This window comes from Gavia stellata, chromosome 7, assembly GCF_030936135.1.
Source record: "Gavia stellata isolate bGavSte3 chromosome 7, bGavSte3.hap2, whole genome shotgun sequence".
Lineage (NCBI taxonomy): Eukaryota > Metazoa > Chordata > Aves > Gaviiformes > Gaviidae > Gavia > Gavia stellata.
Window position 1 is genome coordinate 42062591 of NC_082600.1, and position 25025 is coordinate 42087615.

General features: G+C 40.5%; 1 protein-coding gene across 1 annotated transcript in view; it reads left to right on the forward strand.

Moving 5' to 3' along the window:
- Positions 1–7541: 7541 nt before the first annotated feature.
- LOC104257326 (cytosolic phospholipase A2 epsilon) overlaps positions 7542–25025 on the forward strand; it is a 32386-nt gene continuing 14902 nt past the window's right edge. Inside the window, exons 1-6 of the mRNA XM_059819698.1 lie at positions 7542–7568; positions 8022–8057; positions 13454–13526; positions 17024–17160; positions 17872–18003; positions 18626–18666. Coding sequence (XP_059675681.1) covers positions 7542–7568; positions 8022–8057; positions 13454–13526; positions 17024–17160; positions 17872–18003; positions 18626–18666 — 446 coding nt within the window. The remainder of the gene's footprint in view (positions 7569–8021; positions 8058–13453; positions 13527–17023; positions 17161–17871; positions 18004–18625; positions 18667–25025) is intronic.

Here is a 25025-nt window from a genome sequence, read left to right on the forward strand (position 1 = left end):
GTACTGTGTGTGAGGACTAATGCTGGTTCTGGCATTAAAGTCACTGGCAAATCATGATTACTTTTAAAAATCCTCTTCACTGTTTTTAGGGAATGGAAAGGCAGTTGTAGAGCTACAGGGTCCTATTTGGATATACAGCCATGAAAGAATGAGATTTCAACCTCACAGAAGTCTGTGCCAGGTTTGGATGCAAATCTTCGTGGTATGTGGTCTTTGAACCAGAGACCAAAGCAAAGATCAAGCAAAAATTTGCCTTGTTCACAGATCTCTGTGACAGTAAAGAGTAAACCAGATACCCAAAATGTTTGCGCCAGGAAAAGGAAAGCTGATAATTGAATGGAACGGCACATGATGTCTTCTATTTTCTCAGTATCCATCTGTTAGGCAGAAGGCTAACCTTCAGTGAATTTACCTGCTTGGCTGTCATTGCACTGAGTCTACATTTTTGATGGACTACCCCAGAGTGATCAACATATAACAGCCTGATTTTTCTGCCACTGTCTGATAAAAATAATCTCGCTGCATCCATTTTTGCTGAACTTCTTTCTGAACTATTGCCTACCAAGTAGATTTTGAAGCTGAGGACAGCAGTTAAGGTTTCAAATCCTACACTTAGTGCATTTGGAAAAACAGTGTTAACAGCCTAGCCTTTGGCCATAACCATATCTTCATTTATTAATCTGCTGTGAGCTCACAGGTGTTTGTGATGGCAACAAAATTTGCGATACCAACTGCTTTGACTTTATGCAATGTTATGATGGTCAGCGTGTAGCTGCTGCTGCAGTTTTATTCCCACTGCCATCCAAAACACAGACAGGGGAGTGTTCATGAGATTTTCATACTTGTTTTAGATAAATGCTTAAGAAAATATATTTAACTTGTCATTCTTAGATCTTATTTGCTCTTGTATATTTCAATAGACGTATAGTGTGATAGCTACCATTCACATACTAAGTACCCATGCATAAGCATATTAAAAATAAGAGTCTTTTAGATGCAATCATTGAAGTACATTTTTTTTATTAAGTTCTACGAACTCAGCTCAGCTAGTGAGTTGATCTGGGAAAAAATGCTCCTTGCTTCTGATACCAAGAAATCAAATATTGAGGGAACAAAGGCATCCATGAGCTTTGCTAATGACCTTTGAGGAAGGATGAAAGAAAAGCTGCCACTTCAACAATGGAAGATGAAAAATGGAAGGAAACTCTGCTCTTAAGAGTGCAGGTGATTGGGATGATAATGAGAGGTTTAAAAATCCAAATACTGGTATTTGCAAACACCAAGGTATTTATTCAGTAACACAGAGTGCAGCACTTGGCTAGCACTGTAAAGGTGTCTATATTTTCATCAGTCTCTTCTGTTCCCCTTTACAGTCATCTCATTCATTACACTGGTGTTGAATATAAAAACATAAAAGAAAGTGCATTCATCTGTATGCTGGCAGTATGCCCCGATTACCCTGGGAATGTGGCATCTTGTGTCTCCCTCTCATGTGCCACAGTCAGAAGGTAATGGGCTCTGTCATCCAGTCTTAAAGATATCTGTTTATTAAGCAGGAGATAACATCATACTTTGTTACCTCTAAGACAGCCCTTTTTCTGTGCATCTGTTCAATTAACAGGAGATAATGCTAGCAGGTATCTTCCGTCAAGTTTTGCTGCAATATGACTCAAACCAATGGAGTCTCCCTTCATAGGAGGAAACTGTTGGCAGTAACCTTTGCATCTCCTGTTCATGGATTTAAGGTGGTCAAGGCCAACAACTCCTCTTTCTCAGTTACTGATAAATCTTTCTTTTTCAGCTCTCCCCTCTTAACCAGAAAGCCAGTTTTTCACCTTCTTTTCTTGTCCTTGGTTAGGATAATTTGGTGTTATGTCTCACCAGTAAGATGGCAATAGTTTTCCGTGAGCAAAGAAGCAAAGGAAGACGTCACTCTGACAGCTCAGTTGTGTTCGAAGGTTGATTTTTAAACAACAATGAAATGGGTTTTTCAAATTCTGTTTAATTTTTTTTTTTCTAAATTTATTTTAAGTATTTTAAAGTCTTTCAAGATTCAGTTTTACAGCTCCAGGAAGATGTAACAGAGGCAGTGCAGTTTGTGCCTGGTGTATTCCACCGACTGGTTTTTGGTGGTTGCAACACTTGGCACTGGGCCTTCAGCTTTACTCACCCAAGGTGTGGTGATGATGTGTGTTTTTTGGCAGCAGATCCAGAAAATTAGGATGGCTTTGAATTACCTGAGGAAAGGGAGTCCATTTTAAGAAATCTGGGCCTGTTGAGCAAGCCACTGAAAAATCTTAGGCTGCCCAAATTGTCTAGCTTGGCAGCTCGATATTTTGACTCGAAGGAAAGTCAGACAAAAGCTGGTGTTTGAGTTGGGACCTGGCTCCAAGGGTCTAACGCTGCACGAGGCTAATGCTTTCCCTGGGCTCACCAAGCTTGGTGGTCTTACCTGGGTGGCTTGTGAGTTTTCTCCACAACAGACTCATTTGGTTTCTTGTCTGGGGAGGGAAAGGCTTCTTTTTCTGTCCTATTAAAACCTGTCCGTGTTGTTTGCATTGCAGCAATATCTCAGAATCCTGCCTGTGATGTGATGGTGGAAGGCAGTGTAAAAGGACAGGGGAAGAGATGTTTGTTCCAGTGGCTTGCCAGCTTTTAATCAAAAATAACAAAGGAGAGACGTTCAGTATTACTGGTGCTATTTTTTAGGGAAGGAGCTGAGGCTCGGTGGCATATCAGCTGGATTTTTCGAACTGATTCAGCATTAGCATAATTGTTCTATTTAAGATCCAGGTAGGTCAACAATTTCTTTTTTGGAAGACACTTGTTTGTGACCTGTCACACAAGCTCTGCTAAATGTAATGGCATGATCCTGTAAGTAATTAGCTGTGAATCTTTACAGTCTCTGTTAGGACTCAAACATCTCTCAGGCTGACTGTAGATGAAGTTACCCCCTTAATTAGCTGGTGACGTGAGGTGACTTCCTGATATTCTGAGAATTGGTTCAGATTCAAATAGGCTCTAGATTTCCTTATAAAGGTCCTGGGCTATGTGTTGTGCCACATTTATGCCAAAGGAATTACTGGCTAATTAGCTGACACAGGCTGTTGCTGGTATTCCTCACGCCTGTGGTCTGGTGGGGTTAGGGAAGAGAAAAAGCTGCTTGAACAGTGTCTGAAGTGTTGAATGAACCTGGAAAGGTTGGGCAGCCTCAGGCTGTTCCTGCAAAGGTAGAGGGATGCTGCTGGATGCTCAAATCTACAGAGCACAGGGAGAGGCAGAGATAAAGGTTGTGAGTTACTGCTTTCTGAGACAAGGATTGGATTTGAAATTCTGTTGCAACAAAACTGAAGGCAGGATTGCATATATTGGGAACAGCTGGGCCAATACTTTACTGATGATCTTTGGATGGCAAAACTGCCCAATTGCTTCCGGTGAGTGAGTAGGAGGAGCGAGATTTTATCTCTCCAAAACATATCAAAGGCATGTGGAATTGTCTTAATCAAATTTCTCAATAGTCTTTTGAAGGCAGAAGTCCTCCTTCATGTATGTCATAATCAGAATAGTGCCTTAAGTAAAAATATAATCCCCCTCCCGCCCCAATCAGCTGGTGTGATCTCTCTCTCCAGTGACTGATTTTGCACCTTTCATTCTCAGGAATTTAAATTCAGATTCAGATTGAAGGTCTTTCCTGCTTACAAATGGATGATACAAAAACTTGCAGACTTTTTTTCTTTAACCTGTACCCCCTGTCACCTTCTCCAAGAATGCTTTCTCAGGAAGTCCTTTTTTGCATCTTATGTGTTTTTTGATTTTTTTTTTTTTTTTTACCTTATGTGATACTCTACAATATCCTTGATGTTTTGTATTGAAGGTGTTTTATGAACAAACATGAAAATAAAAGGCCAACGTATTAACGTGAAAGTTAGATATATGTATTTTTTTTATGCCAGACAGTTGCTTTAAATTAGTGGCAGGGCAAAAGGTATCTGGCCAAAGCTGAGTTTTTCAGAGACTGAGATCTGATGCCATGGGGAAGGAGGTGACACTTTTCATCTTTGGTAAATCTTCTTGTGTGCAGCTTAGGTCCATTGTGCAACTGGAATTTGACTTGGACTGCTTGCTCTCTTGTTTGATTGGCAGGATGAGGTCTGTGTAGGTTTTGTAGCTTATGGAATAATTTAAAAAAAAAAAAAAAAAAGGAAAAAGAAAACAAACTGAAAGGCTAGAGCCAGGGAAAATCCCCAACTATAGATCTGGCACTATGTTGCTTTATTTGTAAATTCTGAGTATTTCTTTTCTGATGTGACATCTGGCTGTCATTTTGCAACACCTCTAGCATGTTTTTGGATATTTACCCTTCTTGTTACATTTAAGGTATTTAAATGAGGACCAACTCCCATTGTCATCCCAAAGGTGTGGTACAAGGATACTTTTCTCTTGCAGTAATATGAAATCACCCATCAGTCATATGTTTCTGTAGTCCTGGATTATCAGAAGGTGGCAAAGTGGTGTATAAGGTAATTGTGGGATATTGGATGCAGCTGTTACTGCTACCTGCAACCTATTTCACTTAGAATCATAGAATCATCCGAATATCATATTGAGGAAACTAGTGCTTGCAATAGGGTAGTTTAGATGAATTTTGACTGCCTCAGACCAGCAGGATATTTATATTTGCTCCACTTTGCTATAATTAACACACGGATACAGAATCATGTGCATGTAACTGTGCACTACAAAATAGATGGAGAGCAGAGGAAAATTATATCTTCCTTTTTACTGTCCTTGTTATTGCTTAGAGCTTTAGAGACTGCTGTTTGTTCTCTCACCATTAAAAAAGTCTCTCAAGTCTTTAAAAAGCAAAGTAAGAGGGTAAGTAGCATATATTTGAAGATCACTACTGGTTTTAAATTATTTACTCTGGAAATGTGATTGCTAAATGGAGCCAATATATGGCTCTTTAGACTTTGGGTAACTTCACCCACTAATTCTCCTTGAATTGTGGAAGAACTAAGGAAAATTGAAAAAAACCCAACTCAATACTTAACCTTTGAAGTAGTAATCTTTTTGAAATCATAATCCTATTGACAAATTTCTACCTCTAAAATGCCATTGGGACAAACTACAAAATCACAATTTATTTTGAGGCAGATTGTGTGGTCCTTATAGACACCAGTGAATTAAGCTGTCAACAGTTAAAATTTTCCCAGTGATGAGAAGGACTTAACTGTTCCCGGTGTTATGAGCATTTAGTGCTTAGTTCTATCATGAACTTACTGCATGAATGAAAAACTGTTGAGATTGTAATTCTTGACTTGCACAAAGCTTTTAAAGATATTATATTCCAAAGCTTTCTTGCGTGGCTTGGACAAGCAGTGGTTAAGGAAAGACAATGTCAGCTACACAACTTGGTGGAGCAGGAGAGCAAGAATTATTTAGGAACATGTTTTGGCTATGGCAATGATGACATTATTTTGAGAAAGGGAAAACCTAATCTAAACATCAGGAAACCATTCAGTGAGCAAGATGCACTGACTCTGGAATAATGTTCTAAATTGTGAAGTGGTATCTGCTTTATGGATCTTAAAAGCAACGTGGGTGAGAGAATGTACTGTCAGGGAGTCTTGTATTGGCTGTTAAAGAGCTGAGATGGTATAAATGTATATAGGTGTATATGTATCTGCTGGGACAACTCAAGGAAGTTGAGCTGGATAACCTGCCCTCTTTCCTTTGACAGAGGATGTTTTACAGACATTTTTAATGAAAGCAGATTCCCACTTTAAACTTTAATACTGGAATTTTTCCAGGGAAGCATTCTTCTTTGAAAAGCGTGAAAGACTAGTTTTGTGAGAGCCCAAGTGATTCTCAGCTGTGACTGCTCCACCTAAATTTGTTCATAAGTATTTAACACAGATATAAAGTAATAAAGGCAGAAGTTAAGGGAGATATTTTGTCTTTGGGGTAGAGATTCTCATGTCCAATGGAAATATCTTTTGGTCGTTCTTTCAAGGAGCATTTCAGATGCTGCAGGTTCATATTTATGAGCCATTTTCCTTTGATTCCGTATCTATTGAGAAGGCTGTGCAAAGCGTGACTATGGAGCGAGCAGCAGGCTATTAAATGCTTCAGATGGAAACCACCAGAGAGTACTACTGCACATTTTGAATAAGACCTTCCTAACAGTCATCACATGTGCATCACACAGACATCAACATCGAAGGAAGTGCCTTGTGTGTAAAAAGAGGATTTTACTCTAGCGACGTTCCTTGGACAACATCTCCTCTCTTCCTTTGTGCAGAATTACTTTGATACTGGCCTCCATGGCACAGGGAGTGCATTTACATGGCATCCGCTGCAGTTTATAAGGTTATTTTCTTTACCTGCATGAAGTGAATTATTCATCAATATGAATGAGATTGCTTTAAAAATAATCACTTGGATCTCGTGATGCAAGAGTGAGTACTAGCTGCCTCCTTTCATCAAGCAGAGAGGCCGGAAAGAGTACGGCAGCGCTGGAGTCTGGTCTTGCACGCTCCAAAATCTACCAGCCTGCACATATATATGCTAATTTAGGGCTACTATAATACACTGCTCTTACGGGCAGTGTGAGTCACTGCACACCAGAGTGAAGAGGAATTGGGGAGGGTTTTGTGCCCTGGTGTTTCCCGCAGGGTGCCCACTGTGAGAGTGAGCACACACAAGATCCCTTTGAAGTAAGCTCTGAGGATGGGCGAACTGCTGCGCTCCCTGGGCCCATGCAGGAGAGCACAACCCTCTCTCCTGCCTCACCCTTCCACCCCCAAGTTTCACCTACTGCTTCTAGCTCCTCCTTTCCCTCTTGTTGCCTTTAAAATCAAACTGCAAGATTTCTGGACATGGATTCACTTTTTTCTAGATACATGCTAACTATCCAGGTAAAGAATACTGAGCACATGGCGAGGTCACTGAGTGCAGCACAGAGATGCCCAAAGTAGCTTCAGGAGAGCATTGGTCCCGTAATCACTTTAGTTGTGGCCCTGCAATGGGGTCGCTTATGTTGCTGAACTGCATGCTGTTACGGGAGGACTGCTACAGGTATTTGACTTCATGGTTTGGAAAGAAGCGGTTGAGATCTCTCTCCACTACCCTGCTGGGTGATGGTGGCAGTGTAGATATACTCTGAGAGCTGTGATATAATTATGTCACAAGTGCTTTGCTTGGGGGTTAGAGTTGTTGCATAAATGCAAACTCTTTTTTATTAGCAGTAGTATTTTCAAGAAAGCAATCCCTGGGCAGAAAGGGGTGTCAGTGTCCCCCCCAAACATCACAGTAGGTAGAAAAGAAATTGCTCTTCGTTCTGCTGACTCAGTTGAGGCGCTCTAATAGGCTGCAGGAAGCAGGGAGGGAACTGCCTAATGACTGGAAATAATAAAGGGGTGGGGCCGGAGAGCCTCGTCATAAAATCCCTATTCCTCCACCCCTAATCTGCATGAGGAGCTCCTGCCAGCTGTACCACTCAGTATCTTTTAACGTTGGACTTATATGCAACTGGGGCTGCAATGGGATCAAATTTAAGTTCAAATGAGGTAAGCAAAAGAAGCTGATAGCAAGCATGAAGCGGGTAAAATTGTCTGATGTTCCAGTTAAGTTGATCACAGAGGAGAACAAGCCGTTTGAGGTGTATAGGCAATCCACAGAAAGAGAGTTTGCTGTTCATCGGATCTCGTGGTTGCAAGGATGGTTTTCCTAGTCTAGCCATTTACAGAACCTTGTGCTATGTCTGCGTTTTCAAGCTATGTTTTAGGGCTAACAATGTTACTTATTGTGCTTCCTTAAGAAAAAGCTTCGTGTCAAAGCGTTAAGAAGCTGACACAGAGTTGTGATGGGTTTGGTGGTTGGTAAAGCAGCTAATGAGTGCTGTTAATGAGCATAGCTCTAAGTATGGCTTTGAATGTGAGATGTTTTTAAATGTCAACCTAAAATAAGAGTTTAACACGTAGCTTAGTTTTCTTAACTTTGCCTTGTGTTGTTTTTCCTAGACTTTTACGGGCACCTCAGCACCAGCGGTGAGAACGGTAGGTAGTAATTAGCTGGCCCTTCATTAAATGCTGTCCAGTGCTGAATGTAGATCACCAGAAAAAATGTTAGGAATTCAATGGCTTGGGGGAAAACTGGATTGCAATATTTACTGAACACTGAAAAGCTGAGCTGCGACTTCAACTCTGTAGATAGAATATCGCCTTGGCTTCCAGTAAAGTCTAAATAGTCTGGTCTCTGTCTATGTCTGATGCTTGTGATGGTGTGAGTAGCTGTTGCGCTGTATCTGGGCTGGTTTGTACTTCACTTATGTTCATTTTTTAATTCTTCCCTTTTTTTGGGTGTTGATTTCTTCAGATGAAACACCCACTTGTCTTATACATTATTTCTTCATAAGAAGACTCCATATAAATGGGTCTTTCAGTTGTTCTTAGTGGTCTAGTATTCCTTGTAGTCTTTCTTTGTGCTGTAATGACCTGTTGTAGAGATTGCAATTCTCTGGGTAACACGGTGTTTAAAAACACAGCGTCAGAACAGGTAAAACTGTGGAATAAATGTGTTGTGTTCAGCTTCCTGACAAGCCTGGTCTTATCAGCCTGGTAGGAGTGGGAGCAGTGCCCAAACTTCTCTGAACGCAAAATAAGAGCAACAAGGTGTTTTGTAAAGGCTGAACCGAGGATGAACGCTTTGCACAGACAAATGAAAACTCCCTGGGCAATTAGCAGACGCTCACGTTAACAGGTATTAGCATAAAGGAAAATGTATCAGATAAGCTGGTATGAGCCAGCAAATGGGAACAACGGCAGTGGCAACAGGATGGGGCTGTCTTCAGACACTTCAATGGGTTTGGGGCTGCCAATATCAGTTGCAGCTCTCTTTGGGATTTGTAGTCCAAGAGATGGGCTCTTGCCCCTGCTTCAGTGACATGGGGGTTTCCCAGCCTCATTTGTTTTGGGCTTTGATTCCATGTGGGGAATTGTAGTGATACAGACATTCTCCCAAATGGTGGTAAACTTAGTCTGCCTCATGAAGGTTTGCTGTTATTGATAGTATCTGATGCCTGATTGTGCCAGAGAGCCACTTACCTTCTCTGTTCAAAGTGAAATGCTGTGGTAAAGCAAAGATTTTGCAGTTTCTTCAAAGAGTATCTTTTAAAATGATGTTCAGGCCTCTGTATATAGTCTTGCAGCCCTGAGGAAGTACGCTAGGATCATAAAAATCGTTACTTTTGGTCCTGTAAACTTAGCCTGTGTTTAGAGGATCAAGCTGTTTTTTTATCCTTAGTACTTCTTACATTTTTAGTAGGTCTCTAGGTGTGAGACATGTACAGTTCAGTGGCTTTAGATTGTGCCTCTTATCTTTAGGGTATTTAGGGTGGCAGAACTGATCTGAATATAGTACATACAATTTAGAGTAGGATCCAGAACCCCTTCTTTCTGCCCTGACTCTTCGAGGTTCACAGTGGCAAAAATCAGGAGGCACCTGAGCTTTTTTTTTTGCCATTAAAGTTGGTGTTTATGATGATAAATATATAAACATAGTATCTGAGTTGTTTTTTGTTGCTGAGTGGCTCAGTTAAGGAAACCAGCTTTCATGATTAGAGTCAGTTGCAGGGCAACCCAGGGGATGTGATTTAAACTTGAGTGGCCATTTAAATTAAAGAGAATATGTAAAATATTAGGTGAGAAAATATTGTCAGCCCTTGAGGTGACAGACAAAAAAGTAATACTTTTTAGATTACTCAAGTTACTGTATCATATCAAAATAATACAAGCTAGCATCATCTTGAGAAAAAGCCATGTTGAACTGTGGAAATGCTTGACTTGGTTTCTCTTCTAAGATGTGGATTTATTCTAATATGCAAGTCCAGCTGTGGAGCTGCAACCAGGAAGAGAAGAAAAATCACGTGAAAACGGCAGTCTGAAGCCACACAAGTTTTACATAGCTCTTGGAAAGAAACAGGCCTTGAGTCACTGCTGCTCCATTTATTTTTATTCTGGAACAACCTCAGTGACTTCTACTGGCTTAATAAGACCCAGCTATGGGATATTTTAAAATGGATGAAATAAATACAAAACATGTAGTACAAGGAAAAGTGTTTCTTATGCATTTGACCTTGCCTGAGGTGGTAGACATAGTAAGGAATAGTAATGAAATCCTGCCTGCCCTTGAGGCTCCAAAACTCTTTGAAGTTAAAAAGGTGCCACATACCTGACCCAGGTCAGAAGCAAGGCAATGATCTGTGTTTTAAAGTCCTGCCACTCTTTCTGACAGGGCTGAGTGTTTCCTTTGTTGGTCTTCACAATTTTTAAAGTAGTGGTGAGATTTCTATTCCTTTTTGAAGAGAAAGCTAAGGGAAGAGTGCTCTGCTCCAAATAGATCTGACATGCTGTTTTGCTTTGGTAACTGCCTTTTCTCTTGATGTAACTTGAGAATGTTGTATGTGTTTCACTCTAGTCTCCTCAAGAAAAAAAATAAATCTATAGAAGACTTGCAATTTTACTGAAATAGAACAGTTTTAGAGTCCAGTTATGTAACTCTTATGCATATGGATGAGCACTCACATATGTGAACACTCCTATTGACTTCCCTGGGACTAGATATGTAAGGATTGCTCAAGTGTGCCTCAGGACTTAATTGAACTTTTATCTGACGTAGGATAGTGTGACCAAGTCCTGCATTTGCAATCTCATATATTTAAATAGTTTCAACAGTGATTATTAAAATGCCTGGCTTGTGTTTCCGGTTTATGAGGTAACAATCATGTCTCAGGCAGAATAAATACAGAAGCTGAAAGTCGAAGTGTGCGTAATAACTGACCCGGGAGGTTTCTGGCCTCAGAACTTACCCAGCCTGCGATATGGTCATCATCACATTAAAGGGAAAGATGTTGAAGTCATTGCCTATTACTAGCAGATTATTCAGTTTAAGATACGCCTCTCAATAGTTTCTCTGTGTGACTTTGATTAAGTTGCTGACAGCTAGACTTGACAAAGCATTCGGGCACCTAAAGGTTAGGAGCTATAAGGTCTGACTTCCAAGTCTCTAGTATGGGAATGGACTCTACAACGCAGGGTGAAGCACTTGAGGATTGATTGGATACGTTTGGAGAGTTAGATACACCAGAATGGGAATTGTAACAGCTGAGCAGGGTACTGCATAAATAGGTGCACCCAGCTAACAGGGACAGCTGAGCACAGAAACACCCTTCTTAGGTCCTATCTCTGTGTGCCTCTTAGGGTTGCAGGGACATACCACTACCCACTTGAGAAGCCCAAAGTAGAGGTCTAGATGATTGTTTTCAAAGAGCTGAGCAAAGGTTATTCCTTTAAAATGGTGTCCAGCCTGGTGGTTATAGCACTTCCCTGGGATGGGAACTTCTGCTCAAGTCTGTTCTGTATTCAAGGGATGCAAGCCCCATCCTTCCTGGGTAAAGATATGTTCCACCTCTTCTGCTGGAATAGCACTGCTGAGGACAAAAGCATTTAGGATTTATTGGGTGGGAAAGCAGGGACCGTGCATAAATGTAGCAAACATGTCAGTATATTTGGCAGGGACAGACAAGCCTTGGCTGTTGGTCCCTGTGCCTAGGAGTGCTTCTGTGTTCTACGCCGTTCTATTTAACGCGCATAGAAAAGTAGTTCTGGCAGTTCAACTATATAGTCTGGACTTGATGTCTCTTGGTTGCTTTTGCTTGGAGACTGTAACCTTTTTTTTTTTTTTTTTCCCCCCAAAAGAACTAGTTTTGTTTCTTTCAAGGTGTGTCTGTCCAAGTTCTTCTTTGTGGCCGTGTTTGGGATAATGGAGCAGGTAGAGGTGTTATGTACTCTGAAACAGCTGAAATGTCCCACAGCTGACAATTCTAGTGCTCGCAAACTGTGCACTATAAAACTGTGCTCTGTGCAGGAGTCTGGACAGGTTAACATAATGTAGAACAAATGTGCCCATATCAGTGACTGCTCCGACTCTCCTGCTGCTGTCTCACCGACCTTCAACTCTGTCTTCAGGCCCCTTGCCAACTTAAAGGGAAGCAAAAGAGGCTATGCCAGGGAGTACCCAGGCTGTTTATTGGAGGCTGTTCTTCATCTTTGCTGCTTTTTCAGAGGTGCTGAGATTTTCATTAGTGAAGGACAAGGACCTGCTTCATTACATTGTGTTAATGTCCAATGTCATGTCATGGTCCCAGTTGCTTAACACTTTGTCAAAGCATTGCGAAACACTTCAGGATAAGCCTTGTGCTACAGCTGTGAAGACAAATGATCCGGCAAAATGCATAGCATGTATGAAGGAAATAGTAGCAAAGTACCGTTTATTAGTTAACATCAGTACATTGTTTTTACTTTTGCTGCTTATGATTAATACAGGCACTTCAGATGCAAAGTGATAAAACCCATGTGTTTGTGTTAGGACACTGCCTATGAATGCAGGAGTGAGAGGGTTTATGGGTAGAATTGATATCTGTTCTTACCAACTGTTATAGATAGAAAGATTAGACAAGTTTTTGGGCACAAAACACCTGTTTCTATTCTAAAACAGGATCAGTAGACTCAAAGCTAAATACCAATTTTAAGCAAGTGTTGAGAGAAATGATATCTGTACAAACATTGGTTTTAAAAAGAAAGATGGTACCTATGAAACAGAGGAGATGTTTGTGTGGGAGAGGAAAGATGTTAAGTAGTTATCTCCAAGGTGAAATGGGTAAAGAGTTAATTTACAGGCTGAGGAATATGAAGACATATTAGTATGAGCCATGGAAGTTACGAGGTATTATAGAGTTAATACCTCTGAGACCAAGGTATCTGATATCTAGTGGAGTTGTGAGTTAATTCCTAAGATCATCCCTGGAAAGAGTTTTGTAGCTTTCTGCTGGGGATCAGGGCTGAAGATCAGAGCTGGATCAGAGTCTTCATGAGAAGTATCTGGTCACTGTCAGCTGCATTCTGGCCTTTTAGGCTGTGTGCAGGAGCTTGTGGTGGTGCAGGAGGAAATTTTGCTGGTGCATGGTGGTCACTTAGCTCTACTTGCACAGCTACTGTGACAGTGTTTGGTGTCCCAGAGACAGTCTGTTCTATTGCAGGCAGTGGTGAGAAAGAGGCGAGGACAACGATGTGTGTGCTGTAGGGATGTTTATTGTGATAATAATGGAGCAGTGTTAGAAAGAAGTGATGTTTGTCAGATCAAACTCTCAGCACCTATTCTCAGCTCGTAGGTGGTTTTGAAATCTGTTGCTTCTGTTTCAGACCTGAAAACGGTTCTGTGCCAAAAAATTGTATAGTTTTTCCGACTGCTCTAGTTGGTTTGATAAATGATATTGGCTCAATCTTAAAAACCTTGTTTTATATAAGTCCTTACAACTTTAGGGTTACAGTAGTCTGTTACTATAGGCTATAATATCTCAATGACATCTTTTTTCTTTTTTTGAAATGTCGTGCAGAGACCAGTATCTCCTTTCAACTTGCTCACTGTAAAAATACTAAGAGTGAGGAATGTCCGGAAGGCAGACTTGCGTAAGTACTTCTACTATTGTTGAATGTTTCTTATTCTGAATTTTAAAATTTCCAATTCATTGAGGAGCTTCCTCACAGCTTCTGTTCCACAGATGTGGGTCCTCAATAGCTCACTCTCCTGGGTGCAGTGGGACTTGTTCAGGTGCCTTTCAAAATGCAGTTATGTTACTGAATCACTTTCATGGGGAAATTTGAATGGGGAAACATCTGTGTAAAGAAGTTGGAAAGGCTTGAAAGGAAAAGGCAAAATAAAGACAAAGAGAATAAGAAAATTCAAATTGAAAGACCACAAGATTAAACTGGTAAGATGTAAAACAAAGAGGAAAAGTTCACAATATGTTCACCAAAATCTTGCTGAACATCACTCAAAATTAGATTTCTTTTGGCACACTCAGAATTTCATGCAGCACATCATAGTTTCTAAGGAAACCAGCTGTCAATTTTAGTTAATCCACTATATGTTTTGAGATTTCAACTAATGCAATGGGTCAAGAGTAGAGGGAAAACTCTATCTTCTTATCTGAGGTTGGATTTGGTGGTTTCTGGCAGGAAGAACGTGGTTGGAACACGTGGACTTGTGCTTAACAACAGTATTTTTGAATGAATGATTACTATCAGGGAACAAATCTCTGCTGCACTCACTTGTGGTATTCTGGGCTACCCCTGCATCTTCCGCAATGTAATACTACTGTGCTTATTTACCTTTTTCCTTTTATTTTTCAGCTTTAAAAAAAAAATCTGCTGTGACTTACTGAATGCTTTGTTTACTGTTTATATCTTAATATTTTTTACTCTAGAAATGACAAACAATCAAACTACTTTGTGATATTTATTGTGTCATTTTGAAAAAGGGATTTGGTTCATTAGACAAATGAGAGCACCTTATAAGATGTAAAGTTTTGGGTTTCTTAGAGATTAAAGACCTATTTTAATGCACAGGAACACACACTTTGTGGGCTTATAGTTGTATGCACTGACTTTTTATTAACAAACCCCAGATGCCTAAGTGGTGATTTGCATCAACCAAATATGTGATCTGACCAGGCAGTCACTGCAATTGCATCTGCAAACCTGCATGCACAACTGTGCATGAATTTATGTACTCCAGCAGGTCACCTGCTTATGCTTCAGTTCATTGTGGCTGTCCTTCTCAGGAACGAATTGCTCACAGTCTCTCCTTACCACAGTGAATCGTACAGTCTTTCTTCATGAAGCCTGTTGGCATGTCTGCCACATCATATTGCCTTACTTCCTTGTGTTCTGGTTTCAAGCACAGGTGAATATCATATCTTTACGCCCTCAAGATACCCTGAATTCAGAACTCAGGCTTCCCAAGGCTTTGTTTAAAGTGTATCTGGCAGAGAGGTTTGAAAACTTTTCAGCAAGAGTATTTTCTCAGCAGAAAAATTGTTTTCTGAGGAAACTCAAATTATTGTGGGGAAAAAAAAAAAAAATTTCTTGTCTGTAGTGGGAAGGATATGTCAGGCAGGCTTTACATTTTCTGAGGCATTAAAAAGGCATTTGAGAATCCAAACATTTCAGTTCTTCTCGAAACATCGGTACTTTCAACTATGGGAAAGCATCCTTTTTCTACCTGTTTGTAATAGTAACCGTATGCTTCTTGTTACAATTCTGAGTTAGCATTTATTCCCTCCTCTTTAGCTTTCCTGTTTTTCTGATTAAACCTTGGTGTTTCCCATTTCAATGGTCTTTTTTCATATTTTCTTGTTAGTGAAGTGTTATCATGTAGTGATAGGACAAGGGGTAATGGCTTTAAACTGAAAGAGGGTAGACTTAGATTAGATACAAGGAAGAAATTCTTCACCATGAGGGTGGTGAGGCACTGGAACAGGTTGCCCAGAGAAGCTGTGGATGCCCCAACCCGAAGTGTTCAAGGCCAGGTTGGACGGGGCTTTGAGCAACCTGGTCTAGTGGAAGGTGTCCCTGCCCGTGGCAGGGAGGTTAGAATTAGATGATCTTTAAGGTCCATTCCAGCCCAAACCATTCTATGGTTCTACGATTTGGGTATAGGTCTGGAAACCTAACCTCTGTTTTGGAACCTGACACTGACTGCATTATGGGATCTTGGGCAAGTCAATCAAGTTTTCTCAATGTACTTAATTGCTTAATCCTTACATTGCCACTGTGAAGTAATTAGTGTGTCTGAAGCTCTTTGAAAATAGAAGTTTTAGCATTAATCACCTTTAACCATTTACATTTTCATCTGCCTACACTTGTGCCTCTGCTGAATGTCTGATCGATCATGCTCTTCTCATCAGGTTTGGCTAAGGGAACTTTCTGGAAACACTTTCCTTTCCACAGTCATTACCAAGGTTTTGCTGATAGTGATAGCATGGTTAACTACATGATAAAAGCACAACTTGGGAGAAATACAGTTGGTAGAAAAATCTAAATCTGTAGTTGTTACTGAAAAAGAAAGAGGAAATACATGAAGTAAATTGTACTTAATATGATGTAATAATACTGTTACAGGGTTTGAGCATGATGCAGGGATTGACTATGGGCTGAATTATTTGACCTCTTCTGACTCACAAGGTTGCTGTAAGAACCAGATGACTGGTTGAGCATTGCTAATGTGAAATAGGGAGGATATGTATTGCATTATAGGTATGAGAGAAAAGCCGTTGGTGCCTGCAAGTCTCACTCCCTGGTGGTTCTGCCTCCAAATGTGGGGGGTCAGAATATGGAAGGAGCTATGCCTTTGATGACACTTACGGCTTCCTTCCCCAGACTTAAGTGATGGCAAGATTTTTCTAGTCTGCAGCTGGAGTGGTAGGAAGGAATAGGATGAATTGTAACTTAACCCTGGTGCTGAGACTGATTTTTTTTTTTTTCCAAAAGACTTGCTGAGAAAGACAGAACTTCTAAAAATTTAATCAAATATATGAATAAATATGAAATTGGCACATTCTGATTTGTGATAAGGTAATAAAACTTCTCCGTTTTGATTTTGGCCAAAAAAAAAAATCTGTTGTTCTTCATTTAAGCCAGCACTTTGATAAAGGGTTTCAACTAGTTAAGGTACCAAATCTGGGGAGGAAATGCTAGAAAACAAGTCTCTCTGCAGCCCAGATCAAAGGTTGTGAGGTGTGTTGCCTGAGCAGCAGAGGAGCCATCCTAGAGCTGAAGTGAGTGCACGTGGCAGGGGACACATACAGGTAGATATTCTCATGTTTTGGCAACATTACCCTTCCCCAGTCATTTGGGTAGTCACGAATATAAAGCTAAATTCAACATGGATAGGTGTGCTTGTACTGCATGTGGAGTACAGTGCTATTGGGAGTGAGCATGGCAAATGTGCGAGGATGTTTCTGTTTTCCCATGAGTGCTTCATTGTGTTATTTACTCCTCACCCTCTATGTTTTACGAAGAAATCCCCTACTGTGTCATCTTTGTCTTAGTAGGGTTAAACGTGCACAGTGCAGTAATTCTTTCTCTGGATACGTTATCACTCTGCTCATCTTCTCGTTATACAGTCACCCTTTCAGATTGTTATGTGACGCTGTGGCTGCCTACTGCCTCAACTGAGAAGGTTCGGACCAGAACCATCAGGAACAGCAAAAACCCTGTCTGGAATGAAGCTTTCTGCTATAAGATCGACCGCCGAGTCAAGGTAGTGCAATTAAATGGTTTTCGCCATTTGCTGTCTGCAGATAGTCAGTAGATTATGCGAGACTATAATAAACCAATAAGTATATAGCTAGTTTCCAAACACTGGAGGTTTTAAAGATTCCTCAGAAAAAACTCTGTTGCTTATATCCTCCTTGGTATTGTTCTGTTTCAGCTATTCGTTACTTAAACACCTACTATATTGAAGCAGTGAGAAGTAATTAAATGCCCAGTAGAATACAGCCTTACTATCCTGTTCCCTATCTTGACATATACAAGTGAAATCCAAGATAAAGATCACATAAAAATAACCATAAGATCAGTTAGTTCTAGCTATGGTGGAAAGGAAATCCTTTAAACATTCTTATGTACCTGTGCCTGTTTTATGCTCTTAGAGCCAAAGGCCATAAAATAAATGTAGAAACATTTAATACAGTTACTTATCAGAAATTCATGAATGTTCTGCATGACCTGCCTGTCTTGTTTCATTTCCCCAGGCAGACAAGCCTGCTTCTTTGTGTATGTACATTTATCAGTAACGTGAAGTCTAATACTCCCAAATCTCTTTCCCTTTTCTGTTTCTCTTTCTCCTTTTTCCTTCTTCCCCTTAAAACTGGAGGCGGGAGGGAGGAAAACCAAGTCTTGAGATTTTCCTGCCCTATGGAGCTCTTGGATATAGAAATAACTCCATGATATTCTTAACCTCTTTTTGCAGAATGTGCTGGAGCTAAAGGTCTGTGATGAAGACACAGTCACCAGGGATGATGAACTCTGCACAGTTCTCTTTGACATAGATAAACTCACTGTAGGACGTACTGTTCGAGTGAAGTTTCAGCTGAATCCACAGGTGAGCAATGGAATTGGTGAGGACAAAAGCAAATTCTTTCCTTCCATCTAAATATATCCTTTTACACTATTTCATTATAGGAAAAATCTACTTAAACTGCATTTTACAGCTATTATAAGAAAGACTTAAAATCTGCGTATAAGTGCTCCATGCTAGTTTTTAAGAACAAACCTCTATGCTAAAAATCTAGGATGGAACCAGCTAGAACTAATTGCCCGGTGCCTTAATTCTGAATATTTCTGCCATGTTTGTTGGTTCTTGGTATGAGTTCTGAATTTTCAGCCACTTTACACTGTAATAGTATTAAAGCAGTTGATTCTTTTTTGTGTTGGGAATTAAAATCTGAAAAGTGGCTGTTTTAGCAGAGTAGCAGTTCCTATGTCTGCATGCTTATATGGCATTTAGATTTCAAAAAACTAGTTTTAGCAACTGCTTTTTCAGTATCTTAAAATTCGGTATCTTCAGTTGGTACCACAGGGGTTTTTTGCAAATTATTCTTATGTTCTGGGAATTTTCTTAAGTGCTATTCTAAATATATATTTTACAAATTATATGTAACTGGTATGATGAAAGCTATGAAGAAAAACAAGTAATATACCTTTCTTTTTCCCCCTCTCTTCAGGCACGTGAGGAGCTGGAGGTGGAGTTCACGTTGCAGAACACGTGAGTAGAGTCCTAAATTCTATATAAACTGTTGTATTCAGGATTACAATGATCTGAAAAGCTGGTTCATATGTGACAGTGCTTCTTAAACCTACAGTCTCTGAAAGAAATATCTGGATGTTTTCATTCAAGTCGAGCAAATTGGAATTTCAGAATACATATTTTTAGATTTAAAATATCTGAAAATGTCATTTTTGCCCTGTTTGACTGCTACCTGTTGGGCACCAACTTCCTCCCGTTCTCTTTGTTGTTGGATCAACACACAAGGAACTATGAGGGCAACTACAATGTTGAGCAAGTTTTGACCCTTAGAAGAAGGAACGCCAAGCCTAAATGTCTTATATTGCTCCTTCTTGGGGAAACTGTCTTTTCAAATCCACAGCATTATAAAATGCTCTCCTGTAAATTGATCTATTTAGCTCATCTGGCTACATGTGGGGAGCTGTGGTAGACTTGAGTATCAGTTCCAGCAGGGAGAGGAACTAAATATTCTGCATAAAGAAAGGAGCAAAGATCACTGTGGGAGGCTGAGGACTGAGGAACCAGGAAAACTGGAGGAGCAGCACCAGCTTCACTTGGTAGGCTTGGAAGCTGTTGGTGGAGTTTGGCTGTTTAGGGGACGTGTTAGCTTCACGTAATTCATGCTGTGGAGAAATCTGGGAGCTTGTTGCTCTAACTGGAGAGGGAGTATGATGCAGGATCACAGGTATTCTAATCTGTCTCCTTAATATGCTTTATGACTCTGAGGAAGTTACTTGAAAGGATTTCTGTTACCAATTTGATCCATGGACTGAAAGGGTTGTTAAAACAACCTTAGAGAAGGGATGGTACTGCTGGGACCTTCTCAAGGCGTTTGAGGCACTTCAGGAGACCTAGCAGGATAGTATGTTGGTGGAGAGTTTGAATAACGTGTTTGTTCCTGGCAGAAGGGGAAATTAGGACTTGCTGGAGAAAGGGCAGTAGCTCAGCATTACGAATGGAGAAAGAAAGATCTCCCAGTGTTCACAAGCAAAAAAGCCATCAGAGATGAAGCAGTCCCAGAATCTCCTATTACAACTCACAGAAACTCACCAGGGCTGGTTGTTTGCTGTTTAGTGTGCACCAAAACTGGCAGAAGGCCCAGCAGCAGCAAGACAAATGGTGCCTATCACAGCTTAGGAGTGTCATGAAATCAGTAATAGCAATGGGGAAGGGAGCTCCAGTAGCTGTCCCAAATGGCCTGGCTACAGTCTTCCTTCCTCTGCAAGTTAGAGGATGGCTTGTGGAGTTGGTACATAGAATCATACTCTAGATAATCCTGTCTTTTGATGAGGGAGTTTCAGGCACGTTGCCTAGGTTGGATGTTGTGCACGAGTGGGTTTGCATATTGGGATGGAGGCTGGGATTTGTCTCAGAGCATGTGCGCACTCGCTCTGTGTCAAACTCTTCTCTTGGACCTTGCAGCCAGTTGCCATTTCCTGGAGACGTGTTCAATAGATGAAGTCAGAAATTTAGCAATTTCTGCAGATGCTGTCTGAGTAGGAATTCTACCGGTTAGAAAAAGATGGTTGGGACTGTACAAATAAAAAGGAACCTGGGCAGTGCCAAGGAAGAGGTTTTAAAATGAACCACAGTCGTGGCTCAGTTGCTACAGTAAGAACACACTTGATCCATCTTTTTCATTCATAGTGTGGTACCCGGGTGACCAAAATAATAGCTGTGGCCTGAAGAACTCCATGCGCAAAGGGAAGAAATTGCTGTGTCACAAGTCAGTTGGGGAGGGAATGTCCCTGTGAGGTCCCAGCAGGCCTGAGAAAAGGGAAGACACTCCTCTGGGAAAACGGGCTTCTTGTCAGAAGGCAGATAAACATTTGCCCTACTATCTCTCATTTGCATTTCTTGCATGTGCATGGTGGTCACACTGTTCTGCCCATCAGTTAAGCCTGGAATAAAGGTGTAAGCACATCTGAATTGATCAAATATCGTGATCTTGGTAGGATATTGAAAGAGGGTTTTTTTCCCCTCAGCATAGAAAAGTGTGATATCAGGAGTAATTAATGAAAGGGTTTCTGCACTAACATTGGAGGCAATTGATTGCATTACCTGTGATAAACTAAAGAGCCCTGAAAAGGTCTGAAAGACTGAACTTGAAGCAGCTGAGATGGGTCACCAGAAAGCTATGGACCAAACCAACCTCTCCTGTGTTGAAGAAGCTCAGCAGCCTTTAGCAAGGGTTTTTGGCATTGCTGAATGGGAGAAGTGTTGACAGAGATTAGAGATAGTTTTCAGAGGGGAAGAACCAACCGTAGTGCTAACAAGAAGTACTGCTAACCATATAGGACAGTGTCTGCAAATCTGGTATTGTGATGGGAACAATGAGAACATTTTTTTTTTTTTTGGGGGGGTAAATATGGCAGTTTATCTCTGAAATTAATAATTATTCCCACCAGCACATTTTGTTTGACACTATTTATCTGAAGTAGTTTTTCATTCCTTCCCCATCTTCATTCCAGACTTTACTAATTGCAAGATTTACTATATTAGCCTGTTCTTTCTTTCCAGCATTTCAGATGAATAATATCACACATGAAGTGTAACCCCAGGCCAAGAAAGTTTCCTGGGTCGCACCTACGATAGTGACTTTGTCACTCCTATTTTTGTTTGACTATTGACCTCACTGCAAAAATTGTGTTTTGTGTTACTCTTAAAAAAGAACATTGTAAAAATTCCCTCATGATACACTGGTGGGCTGTATGAAATTGGTTCCCGCATTCATTGCTCTTATCTTGTATTTAAAATGGAAGAAAATCTTCATTCTGGTAGCTTGGTTTCCACAACTGCAAGACAAAAACCCTCTCTAGTTTTGCCTCGCTCTTACACCACTCCTGCAGTACCTGCAAATGCTCACCTCTCTGCTGCCACTACCCATGGCAGGCACTGAGAGCCAAACGTTTGATCGTAACGACACAGAGAGGAAGGCATGCTCCTTCCTCCAAGTGCCTTTTCACCAGCAACCGAGCCAAGGGATTGCAAACGCTCGCCCAATGTTTTATGGGCCCATAACACGAGCCCAGCTGGCGTGAGAGCTGCTGCCCTCGAGCAGCAGTGACAGAAAAGGTAAGGTCATTGTACACAGGTTGCTGATTTGCATACTTTAGTGTTTTTTGAGTTATTTTCTGGTGATTATCAACGGTAATGTGGGGTTTCTCCCTTGTATTTCCACTGGTAGGGTCCAGCATCAGCATGAGCCTCTACGAGTTGCTACAGGGACGGGGTCCCGCTGGACTAGGTGGCTTCGCTCGCTCAACATCCCCCTCCCCTCTGACTTTTGCTGAAGCCCACACCTGATATTGAGGGGCCACAAAGAGACTTCAGATGAACTAAAAGGTACTTTGAGTTTCCAAGGAGAGGTCTGAGGGCCCCAGGGTATTTGCTGGGTCTGCTGATCTTTTTGGCCTCTTTCTGTCTTTTAGATGTCCCAAATTGAGGAGGTGCATCTCAAACAACTCTTAGAAGAATGAAGGACCACTCTTACACAAACTTTCATCTTAGCTCACCCTCCCTTTTCTTTTTTTTCAAATGTGAAAGACAATGTTTAAAACAAAGCCCACTTAACACAAATAAATGTAAATAGGTGTACAAAAAGTTGTATAAAGTTAAATATTAATTATTGAACTATGGCAAAAGCATGATTTTTAGACAATAAAAGTATTTTTTTTCTTTCTGTAGTTCTGCTGTGTTATTTTGAGACACTTCCCCCATGTGTAGGGGGACCAGCAGATCATGCTAGCTGTTTGGTTTGGGCACTGCTGAGGAAACTCGGAGTAGGCTGAGTCTCCATGTATTGGGGACCAAATGTACTGTTCGTATCTGTGTTTGTGGCAGGAAGTCACAGGGCCTCAAGGAGCACTGAAGGCAAAAGTTTTAAGTTGAGAAAGATGACAACCAAAGAAACTTTGAGGTTTTGTGTGGGGTTTTTTTTTTGTTTTGTTTTGTTTGTTTTTTTGTTTTGGGTTTTTGAAATAGCATCATTCCCATGCTTCTCTTGGGTCATCAGAAAGCTCAGAAAAGTAGCCTACACTGTGTGGAAGCTACTGAAAGAAGGGAAGCAGGATCTGGCATGAAAGAATTAAAATTTTGTACATAGGTACCAAAAAATCCAGATTCTCTGGTGAAATGGAGCACAGTAGTCTACTCCAAATGCAAACGGTAATATGAGAATCTGTGTGACTGTAACCTCCCATACAATATTGCCTGTTTCATTATAAGACAGGCACGATCTAAAAAGGAGAAGGCAGCAGTTTGATGCGTACCAGGTGTTGGGAAGTGATCCCTGGACTCACAGAGTCCACTGCAGTCTTAGGCATCCCTTCGACAGACATTTAGTGGAGAAGGATGCCCAGGGTCTCTGTTCCTGGCTTCCCCTGCCACAGGGCATAATATGCTCTCAATTCTCATAGTAAAACTGAGGCCTGCATTAAAAAAGGCCACAAATCACAAACTATGATGGAGGAGAGGAGACAGGAGTGTTAGTATGTGTGAGAAGGGCTGTCTAATAGCAGGTTGGTTATTAGGGAAATTACCAGCTAGTACTGAGAGGTGGACATTATTCAGTGCTCCAAAGATAGGCAAAATACTCAAGGGTCCCTGCCAACCCGAATAGTTAGAGCTCTTCTACACCCAGCTCAGCTGTGTTTGTCCAAAGCTTCAGAGAAAGGTGAGTGCTTTTGCTCTTCTTAAAACAAGTGTATGGATCACCAGGTTAAAAATAAATAAAAAACATGTCTTATGCCATGACCAGCAGAAGCCTTGAAATTCAGAATATAAAAGTTGGAAGTGCAGTGTGGAGAGTAAACAACAAATGACAGAAGCTGGGCTTCCTTACAGCAGTGACCGCAGAGGTGACACCCCAAGAGGGACATCTCAGCCACTGGTGCTTTATGCCTGTGTTGCCCTGGCTCTTCCCAGGAACCTTCCAAGCCATTCTGTCCAACAGGGCAGGTTTTTCCACCCTGTTAGAAGGTCATGACTTGGAACTCCGAACTATCAGGCTAACTTTATATTTTGCTGATACCAATATCTCAAATAATACTACACTCTACTGGATACTCACCTCCATGAAGAGACATCCTTTCCTGCCTTTCCACCTTCATTTCACCAGGCTATGCAGGCTGAGATCTTTTAATATCCACCATGCTGTTTCTCTGATTTCCTTAATTTTTTTAATGAAGTATTTGAGGATAGTGACACCATATATCATGTAATGTTACAATTATTTGACTACAAAATAGTAATTAAGTGCAAAAGTTTGTGTCTGGAACAAAACGAGTGGTACCTAAACCTATTTCCCTGCATACAGGTAGAAACACTGAGTATTTTTTGCCCATTCCTAACCAATGTTCTTTAAACTCTTTTAAAATACACTTTCAAAAAAGAACCTACAAAATTCCTAAGTAAATTTATTTTTTCCAGAGTATAAGTCTTTGTTTTTTCCTTTTTTTTTTTGGGGGGGGGGGGGGGGGGTGTATGTTTGTTTTTTTGGCGTGGTGTTGGTTTTTTGGGGTTTTTTTTACTAGCAAGTTTTTCCTGAGTGTTGTGCACTGTATTTAGCCAGTTCATATTTTTCTCTTAAAGGAAAATACTGATTTGGAAATGAAACTTTAAACTTTGAAATTTTGGGAGAATTCGTCATGTGAAATTTTACAAAGCTATTGTCATGTGTGTTTATATTGAAATCTAATAGTTGTGATAAACCTTCTCTTAAAATGGATAATAACGATGTCATTCGTTTGATTTTAAAGGAAGGATATTGCCTGGTTTCAGCTGAGATGAAATACATATCTCAGCTACATAAATATGTGACACTACAGAGTGTATAATCCATAGCTTGTAAAGTCTGAAAAAACAGCTCATACTGTCTGCAGCAGATTGAGGAGTTGATGCTCAATCCTTATAATTTTATGTATGTATGTATTCCCTTTGGACTAATCTGAGTGATTGAGATACTGCATGAATTTACATCTGCAATTCAATAAAATGGTAAATTGTAAGATATCCTTAATGAGACATTGCCTGATTTTTCTGAGGGAAAAATATTTCAGAATATAAAAATTGGCGTCTGCAGTATGTGAACCCACTTCTGGATAAGTGGAAACACATCTACACATGTAGTGATATATTAAAATCTCATGTGCGTTTTCCAAATCACTTTATAGAAGTGAGTATAATTTCTTCCACTGTTATGGTAATTCTTGGAAAATTGTGGGAATCTAGACAAGTGTATTAGTTTTTCAAGCACAAAACCTTGGGTCAAACTGTGTAATGACCAAAACAATCAAGATGTATGTAACAGCCTGAAGCTCTCCTCAAACTCAATATGT